General features: G+C 51.6%; 1 protein-coding gene across 1 annotated transcript; it reads left to right on the top strand.

Annotated features, from left to right (window-relative positions):
• Window positions 1-304: 304 nt before the first annotated feature.
• On the top strand, window positions 305-5,911 carry LOC125337734 (keratin, type II cytoskeletal 4-like). Its single transcript, XM_048327796.1, has 9 exons — window positions 305-897; window positions 1,619-1,836; window positions 2,894-2,954; window positions 3,349-3,444; window positions 3,537-3,701; window positions 3,922-4,047; window positions 4,412-4,632; window positions 4,826-4,860; window positions 4,962-5,911. The coding sequence occupies exons 1-9, from the start codon at window positions 379-381 to the stop codon at window positions 5,234-5,236; spliced, it is 1,716 nt and encodes a 571-aa protein (XP_048183753.1). The 5' UTR covers window positions 305-378; the 3' UTR covers window positions 5,237-5,911.
• Window positions 5,912-9,588: the final 3,677 nt, after the last annotated feature.

The following is a 9,588-nucleotide window of genomic DNA, read 5'->3' as shown; positions in this document are numbered from 1 at the left end:
GAAACAAGGGTTTCCCCCGAGGGTGTGACACAGCAGAGAGTTCATGGGGCTTTGTGATGAGTGACAGCAGGCTGCGGCCCAGGGAATTTGAGTTGGAGTTTGGCTCCAACACCAACAATGCTTTTGTTTTTCTTTGCTCTCTGGGGAGTGTTTGCAGGCAGGTCATGGTTGTGGCAAAGTGAGGAGGGCGTCCTTTCAAACCTGAAAACAATGAAGAGAATGAAACACCCCCCAAAAAAAACGACACCTCCACTCCCCTGGCACCAACCAGCTCCCTGCACCATAAAAAGGGGGAACCCAGCCACTGCTCCCACACGGCTCAGCTCCGCTCGCATCCCGAGTTCCAGCCTCAGCTCAGAATTTTGGGGACCCCTCACCATGTCTCGCCAGTCCTGTGCTCTCGGCAAGGGGTTCAGCTCCAGCTCCGTGTGTTTCGGGGGCAAGAACAAGGTCGCATTCGGCTCCATGTCCCGTGGAGGATGCCGGGGATCCGGTGGCGCTGGTGGCTTTGGCAGCAGGAGCCTCTATTCCTTGGGGGGCAGTAAAAGCACCTCCCTGGGAGGATTTGGGGGGGCTGGTGGTGCCTGCAGAGGCTTCAGCGGCCAAGGAGGCTTTGGCTTTGGGGCCGGAGCAGGATTTGGGGGCGGCTATGGTGCAGGGAGCTTCGGTGGAGGCCTCGGCAGTGGCTTTGGTGGCTTTGGTGGAGGATTTGACGGTGGGATGGGGAGCCAGGGCTTCCCCGTGTGCCCCCCGGGCGGCATCAGGGAGGTGACCATCAACCAGAGCCTGCTGGCCCCCCTCAACCTGGAGATCGACCCCGAGATCCAGAAGGTTCGGACGCAGGAACGGGAGGAGATCAAGAAACTCAATGATAAATTCGCCTCCTTCATCGACAAGGTTTGGAGGGGCTTCACCCTGGGATCGGGTCCTGGCTTCCCATGGCTCCGGAGGGTGGGAATGACCGGGAGATGCCCATCCAGTGCCACCCGGAGCTGGGAGTTGCCCAAATCACCATAAACTGAAGGAGCTTGGGGTTGTTTTTAAGGGGAAAATGGGCTACTTTAAGGGGAACATTGGGCTATTTTGAAGGAGAAGGTGAAATTTTTTGGGTGTTTGGGGCTATTTTTAGTGGGATTTTGGGTGATTTGGGCTACTTTTAAGGAGAAGATCGGATTTTGGGTCATTTGGGCTATTTTAAAGGAGAAGATGGGATTTTTTGGGGAATACTTTTAAGGAGACATTGGGATTTGGGGTGTTTTGGGCTATATTTAAGGAGAAGATGGGATATGCAGTGATTTAGGCTATTTTTAAGGAGATAATTGGACTTTTTGGGTGTTTTGGTATATTTTGAAGATGTTGGGACTTCTTTGGCTATTTTGAACAAGAAGATGCCAAACCCATGAAGTTCATTGTGTTTCTCCCATTTAGAGGGTCCAGAATTGTGGAGGGGAGGTGACCCCCTTGTGCTCAGTCACCCCATCCACTGTGGTCCTACCTGTCCTGTAGGACTGGGAGTTATCCCACAGTAAATGGGAATAAAATATGGAAAACACATGGGGAAAAATCAGTAAAAAGATGGGGTTTTGAGGGAAGAATCTGACTTTTCCCACCTGTTCAGGTCCGGTTCCTGGAGCAGCAGAACCGAGTCCTGGAGACCAAGTGGAAGCTGCTGCAGGAACAGGGGGGTGCAGGAACGGGGGGCAGGAACCTGGACCCTTTCTTTGAGACCTACATCAGCGGGCTGAGGAAGCAGTTGGATTGTCTCTCCAGTGAGAAGCACCAGCTGGAGACAGAGCTGAAGAGCTTCCAGGACATGGTGGAGGACTTCAAGACCAAGTAGGTTGTTTGGGGTGCCTGGTGGTGACTAAACAGAGAGAAAAACTCACTTCAAGCAGACAAAAAAATGGAAATATTGATACTAATTTCAATATTGATTTTTTTTTTGCAATGGTTAGAAAATGTAAAATGTTTTGGGGAAGGTGAGTTTGGATGAAAAGTGGTGCTTTCTCAAGGTATTTCTCAGCTTTTCTCAGACTTTCTCAATATATTGCTGGAATTGTGCTTCTCCCTGGAGGAGGATCCTCCACTGTTTGTCTTCCTCAGTTAAGAGTCAGTGACATTACGATTTAATGAATTAATCAGTTGCTAAACCCAACTCTAATTTCCTTGTGGATTTCCTCACGGATTCCTTCCCATAATATCCTTCAGGATTTGAGAATTTCTTTGGAAGGTTGACAGGAGGCTAAAAAAAGGAAAGGAAAAATTTTCCTGCTGTTATTTATTATAATACATAATTTACTGTAGTCTACAAATACAAAATTAAAATGCGTCCAGTTGGAAAAAGTAGAACAAAGACTGGAGAAATGAATCCACTTGAGGAATTGCACAAAAGAGTGGGAAAGGAAGTCTGGGAGTCATTGGAATCAACAAGACCTGGGATCAACCAGAGGTTGCTGGGTGAAAATTGACTTTATATTTGGAAATGAGCACCTGAAAAATTTGGGTCCGTTTGGGATTTTGGGGTGTCCTGTGCAGGGCCAGGAGCTGAACTTGATGATCCCTGTAAGTCCCTTCCAAATCAGGAGATTCCATGATACCTGTGAGGAGCTGGAGGTTCTTGGATCTTGTGGAAGGAGCTTGGAGTGGCCGCAGGCACCGGGACTCACTTTAGCAGAGCCGGAATTCCTCTTTCCAGGCTTTCCTCACCCAGGCGCTGGAGATGCAGGAGCCAGGGCTTGTCCCGAAAGGCGAAGCGCAATTCCCTGTCCATAAATCTCCCTTGTGGCAGATCTATTTTTGCCGAGTTCATGAGTCTGAGGGCAACAATGTTCATTAGGCTGAGCCAGAGCCAAAACAAGCAGCCAGATTCCATCTCCCTCCTTCCCATCCACAGGTACGAGGAGGAGATCAACAAAAGGACAGCAGCTGAGAATGAATTCGTGCTCCTGAAGAAGGTCAAGTCCTTGTTTTTAACCTAAAGGGACTCCAGGAGAGCTGGAGAGGGACTTTGGACAGTGGCCTGGAGTGACAGGAGAAGGGGGAATGGCTTCCCACTGCCAGAGGGCAGGGATAGATGGGATATTGGGAAGAAGTTCTTCCCTATGAGGAGGGTGAGGCCCTGGAATGGATTTCCCAGAGCAGCTGTGGCTGCCCCCATCCCTGGAATTTTCCAAGACCAGGTTGGACAGGGCTTGGAGCACCTTGGGATAGTGGAAGGTGTCCCTGCCCATGGAAGGGGGTGGAATTGCATTTAAGGTCCCTTCCAACCCAGACCATTCCATGATTCCATGAAATTTTAGATTAACCGGTGTGTGCTGGGCAGGTTTTCTCATCCCATCTCTGGTGCAGGACGTGGATGGAGTCTACATGGCCAAGGTGGAACTCCAAGGAAAATTGGATTCTCTGTCAGATGAGATCAACTTCCTCAAGTGTCTTTATGAGGCGGTGAGTACTCCGGGGACACCGGGATGGGAGAGGGTTGTGGCACCATAAGGAAGCTCTGGAAGGGCTAAATCTGGGTTGGGCATCACCTGCAGGAGCTGTCCCAGATGCAGAAGACTGTGTCTGACACCTCAGTGGTTCTCTCCATGGACAACAACCGGAACCTGGACCTGGACAGCATCATTGCCGAGGTCAAGGCGCAGTATGAGGAGATCGCCAACCGGAGCCGGCTGGAGGCCGAGTCCTGGTACCGCTGCAAGGTGAATGTGGCACACGCTGCTGGGGTTCTCCAGTGTCCAGGGGGGTGGGAGAGCTACTGGTGGCAGCTCAGGCCATGGCAAGATCTGGGATGTCGCTGGTGCTGGTCCATCTAGAGCGGACCTGGCACAGACTTGCTCTCCTTGGCTTCCCTGCGCTGGTGTGGGAGCAACTGTGAGGTCACAATGGACCCAATGTTCTCCTGCTGCTTCATCCCACCAGTACGAGGAACTGCAGGCGACTGCGGGCAAGCACGGGGACAGCCTCAAGGACACCAAGACCGAGATCTCGGAGCTCAACCGCATGATCCAGAGGATCCGAGCTGAGATCGAGAGTGTGAAGAAGCAGGTGGGTGTTATGTTCTTTGAGTAATGAGGACGACCTCTTGGTCTTGCCCTTTAGAGCTTCCCTGAAGGGAAATAAGTGTGGTGGGAATTGCTGGGCATGGGAAGGACCTGGGAATAGCTGAGCCTGAGTTGCTCTGGTTGCCCAGAGAAGTTATGTATGCTCCATCCATGGAAGTGTCCAAGACCAGGTTGGACATGGCTTGGAGCAACCTGGGACAGTGGAAGGTGTCCCTGCTCATGCTCCAGGTCATTTTTAAGGTCCTGTCCAACCCAAACCATTCCACATTTCTCTGATCTGGGATCATGGTTTCATCTCCCACCCGCTGCCCCCACCCCATTCATCCTGCCCATGTCTTGCCCTCCAGTGCGAGACCCTTCAGACATCAATCGCGGACGCAGAGCAGCGCGGGGAGGTGGCTCTCAAGGATGCCAGGGACAAACTGACTGAGCTGGAGACAGCCCTGCAGAAAGCCAAGGCTGACCTGGCCCGGCAGCTCCGGGAATACCAGGAGCTCATGAACGTCAAGCTGGCCCTCGATGTGGAGATTGCGACCTACAGGAAGCTGCTCGAGGGCGAGGAGTGCAGGTGGGTGGGATATAGTGAGAATTCCAACGTATCCTGATCAATCAATGGGAAAAACGTGTTCCATCATCTTCATAAAACATTAATGGTGTTACCACAAGCTGCGGACCATGGTCCTGTGGCTGTGACAGTGGAGCAATCCTGACCACTCCAGATGCTCTGGCAGGATCTGATGCTCCATCTCTTTTCCTTGCAGGATGTCTGGAGAGTGCCAGAGCTCCATCAGCATCTGTAAGTACTGTTCCCACGGGAGCGTGGCGGGCTGGGATCAGTGCTCCCAAACTTCACGGTGGCATCAGAAGTAACCTGGTGCCTTTTGTTCCTCTCCGCAGCTGTGGTGGGCGGCAGCAACTCTGTGGGAGGTGGATACGGCAGCGGATTGTGCCTTGGAGGAGGAGGAATTGGCTTTGGAAGCGGGAAAGGCAGCTGCAACACAGGCGGTGCTGGTTTATGCTTCAGCCTGGGAGGGGGCGGATTTGGTGCCGGGGGTGGATTCGGCTCTGGAGGGGCTGGATTTGGCTCCCTGGGTGGGGGATCTAATTCGGTGGTGGTGGGGGGATCTGGCACCATCCTGAAGAACAGCAGCTCCACCAGTCGGAGGCCATAGGAAAGGGATCAACCCCCTTGGCCCCGGCACCCAGAGGAGAAAGGGAGCGAACTGCGCGATGACCCCCCAATGACCACTGAGTGATGGGCGCTGACGGCACCTTAAACCACCACCCAAACTGCGGGTAGGAGACAAACATGGCCAAACCCACCTGCTAAGGAGTGAGATTCCCAAGAGCATCTGAGAACAGCTCAATCCCTCGTGCTCCCCTCCAGCTGCTGGACATCAGGGTGCCCAGGTCTCCTTCGGGAGCAGGACCTGCCCATTCATGGGGAGCCCCAAACCCAGCTGGGATGAGCCGCACCCTCCAAGCAAGAGGCACCTGACCACAGGCAGGAGCGGGGATGGATCTGAGTGCAGCTCCAAGTGCGGCGGGAAGCCTCAGCTTTTCTCAAGCTCTTGTGCTGGATCCAGGTTTAATCAGTGCCATGCATCAGCCACAGCTCGAGCTCTAAAACGGGAATTTCCTCCCGGTGCCTCGGCCCAGCTGAAGATGTGTCTCACCCAACTGACTTAATTTGCTTTTTCCCCCCGAGTTTCACTCGTGCTGTTGTAAAATGTTTATTTTTCCTTAGGGTTCACCTTTCGCTCGGAACCATGGGAACAATCGTGTGTGTTTGCTTAAGCCTTTCTCCTTGGCATGTGCCATCCCCCAATAAACAAGAGAGGCAGAAACCTGGTGTGGTTTTCTCCCTGACCAAAGAGTTTCGTGTTGTGACAAGTCTTGTCTCTGATGAGATCTGAAAATGTTTCCTGACTTTCTCTTGCCCTTTCAAGTCTGAATTTAAAGGAACTCGGGTGAAGGTGCAGCTGGGGCTCCTCTCACTTCTCTCTGTCTCCAAAAATGTGGGGGGTTTGTGAGTTTGGCAGGAATGAGGAGGGTCTCACCGGGGAGGTTGTTGGAACTTTGGGTGCAGTGACAGTGACACAGTCAGGGGAGTCTTGGTGACAGCCCTGGGAATGAGCCCGCTCCTGGCAGAGAGAAAGAGGCAGCCCCTGGATCCTCGTCTCTGTCCTGAGGGATCTCTGGATGTGGCAGAGACTGTTGTCCCCCCATGGTCCAAGATCTGAGCAGACTTCGTGGATTTTAGCAGACTCTTCCTTTCCTCCTTCTCCTCCTAAGCCCTTTCCATGCTGGAGTTAGCCAATTTGGGCTGTCCCCCAGCTATCCCACCTCTCCCTGGCCACCGTCCCTGACCACACAACTGCCCACCCTGTCTTCCGAGGTGGCCCCAGGATGGCGGTGCCACAGCTGGAGCTCCCAGGTCACTCTTTGCACAACTCCAAGTGCTTTAGGAGCATCCTCCCATGGTTGGTGTGGGAGAAGGAAGGGTGGTCATCACCCCTCCAAATAATTTGGAGCTAATTCCTCAGTATCCATGATTTTGGAGCCAGCCCTGCAGCTTTTCCTGCTGTCTGGACTCACCAGGGACCCATGGATTGCTCTTAAGGGATCTCCAAATGGTAACTGAGACTGTTGGAAGAGCAAAACCTTCCCCCCTGCTCCATCAGACCCTACCTGTCCCCAAAAGCAGAGTATTTCAATACATTTTGATGCCCAAACTCCTGCTGTGGTTTGACCTCTTGCTCAGGAGACCTTGAATCAAATCCCTGGCCAACCACAGACTATGCTTGGGGTGACTCATCCCATTTCTCCCATGTTCCATTCTGAGCTGGTAAAGGCTGAAGACACCCAGTACCAGCAGCGACAGGCGGAATGCCACAGTGGAATGTCACAATGCTGCCAGCATGGGCTTGTCACTGCTTGGGTGGGGACACAGTTTGGGCGATGGTTAAACATTTGGGGAGTTGTAAAAGTGACCTGAAGTGGTGTTGAACGAAAAGGCATTGACCTCCCTTGGCATCACCCCAATCCTTCAGAGTCACCCCAATCCCTCAGAGTCACCCCAATCCAAACTGGATTCTGGTGGGAACTCCCGCCTAAGGAGAGACAAAGGGCTTCTCCAGGAGCACAAAGGCCATCGTTAAAACAAACATACACCCAAATCTCTCCCCTTTTGTTCCTGGGATGCACCAGCAGTTAGGGGAAAATTCTCCCAGGCCGGACACAGAGGTGACATAATTCCTGCTTTTTGCTGAAGGAGAGAAAACATTTTCTGTGGTCTGAAAATAGGATTGCATTCATCAGGGTTTGTCCCTGCCCAGGGCAGGGGATGGACCAAGATGAGCTTTAAGGTCCCTTCCAGCCCAAACTGTTCCATGATTCTGTGATTTCATGGTTTCCTCTCAGTTATTCAAGGCCTGTTTATTTTTACAGCATCATGGAACAGTTTGGGAGGGAAGTGACCTCTAAAGGTCATTTTCCTTCCCTGGGGGCTCCAGGAGAGCTGTAGAGGGACTAGGAAAGGGTCTGAAATGATGGGACAAGGGGTGATGGTATCCAGCTGGAAGAGGGCAGGATTAGATGGGCGATCAGGAAGGAATTCCTCCCTGTGAGGGTGGGCAGGCCCTGGAATGGATTTCCCAGAGCAGCTGTGGCTGCCCCATCCCTAAAAGGGCCCAAGGCCAGGTTGGACAAGGCTCGGAGTAGCCTGGGATAGAGGGAGGTGTCTCTGCCCATGGCAGGGGTGGGATGGGATGATCTTTCCACTGCTTTCCACCCAAACCATTTCACTTCTGCCCATCCTGTTTGAACCGAGAGGTGATGTCGATACCCAAATCCCAGCTCAATTTCCTAAGCTTGGCTGAGCCGTGGCCATGACTCACCGCCCTGCGTTATCTCCCCGTGGGCGCTTGGGGCTCCACCGTTTGCTGACTCGGGAACTCTCTTCCCCTGGGAATGGGAGAACTTTCGGATCGTGTCATCCCGCCCACAGAAGGAGAAAACAATCCTAACAAAAATCCCCCAGGAAAATGTGACCAGGGGTTTGATAACGCTGAGGGAGCTGGGTCTTGCCTGGGCTGTTGGGGGACAGTGCCTCAGCCCCCATTTTTCTTGTCTGTGTACTGATTTCTTTTCTATTTTTTGATTTCTTGCCTAAAAATCCCTCTGTCCAACCCCCGCATTCCTTTGCTCCCACAGTGATGTTTTGATATTATATATATTTATTTTTTCAAAACTAGGACTTGATGACCTTGAAGGTCTTTTTTAGTCTTAATAATTCTGTGATCCTGTGATTTTTCTTAGCCTTATCTGCTGCCTCAATCCACCTCTTGAGTCCTCCCAGATCCACACAGGTCCGGGAGGTGGGATAAACACAGGGAATGTCATATTTTCCAGTGGAAATGCCAGTTGAGCTGCGCGTCCAGGTCCCAAGGCACTTTTGGAAAAGGGTGTCTGGGCGATATTTTTAGAGGTATTTAAATATCTGACGATACCAGAAGTTGCTGGTGTGGATTTTCCAGAAGCTCTTAATTAATGTGCGTCCTGTGGGAATTCTGAGACCTGCACCAGCTGGCTGCCAGCACAGTTAGACGCCTCCAGAGCTGTGGGTTTGGACTTCCCTATGTCCTAGGTGGCTTTAAAGTGTTGAAAAGCAATAAAAAAATTGAGTTTCTCTCTAAAAAAAATAGAAAATAAGACTAACTGTTATTTGATAAGCAAGGCAAAAGGGTGGATCTGTGATGATTTTTGGATTAAATGACTTACAGAGTCAACCCAAATCATTCATGATTCTGTGAAGGGTGGTGCATGCCCAGTCCCTGGAAGTGTCCAAGGTCAGGTGGGACAGGGGCTCGGAGCCACCTGGGATAGTGGAAGGTGTCCGTGCCCATGGCAGGGGTGGAACGAGATGGGCTTTAAGGTCCTCTCCAACCCAAGCCATTCTGGAATTCTGTGACAGATCAAAGTCTGAATCCATCCTCAGCCTGGGATTGGAACTGGAGGATTCTGACAAACTCCTGCCTTTCTAAAATCTACATCTGCCAAAGATATATTTGCATATAAACACCAAAATAAGTGAAACAGCTGAAAAAAGTGGTGATTCCTCCAAGCCCTGTGCTCTCCTCATTTCCACATCTCTACAAATGAGTCGAGCTCTATTAATTGTATTTAAATTGTTCCAGGGCACATGATGTGGGCAGCAAGGTTTGGGATCCCTCCTCTCACTGCATTCCCGGGGCTGTCCCTCTGTCTGCCCGCACATCCCACCACGGCAGCTGTGCCTGGTGCCTCTACGGTCCTGAAGCCTTCAGAAAATCCTACACAGGTTTCCCAGATGGGGTATTTCCTCACCAGTGCTGAGATTATCTTGGCATGAAGACAGTGGGACATGCTTCAGTCCAACAATAAATGAATTTCCAGTGCCAGCACTGGCATCTCGTCACTGGTGAGGTTTTATTTATCAAAAAGGTGCAGAGCCTCATCAAACTGCAATTTGCTGAACCCTGTC

This window comes from Corvus hawaiiensis, chromosome 24, assembly GCF_020740725.1.
Source record: "Corvus hawaiiensis isolate bCorHaw1 chromosome 24, bCorHaw1.pri.cur, whole genome shotgun sequence".
NCBI lineage: Eukaryota > Metazoa > Chordata > Aves > Passeriformes > Corvidae > Corvus > Corvus hawaiiensis.
This window is presented reverse-complemented; position numbering and strand designations above follow the sequence as displayed.

Coding starts and splice junctions, on each gene's coding strand:
- LOC125337734 (XM_048327796.1), top strand. CDS start 379: ATGTCTCGCCAGTCCTGTGCTCTCGGCAAGGGGTTCAGCTCCAGCTCC. Junction 2,955..3,348: donor AATTCGTGCTCCTGAAGAAG/GTCAAGTCCTTG, acceptor TCTCTGGTGCAG/GACGTGGATGGAGTCTACAT. Junction 4,633..4,825: donor CTCGAGGGCGAGGAGTGCAG/GTGGGTGGGATA, acceptor TTTTCCTTGCAG/GATGTCTGGAGAGTGCCAGA.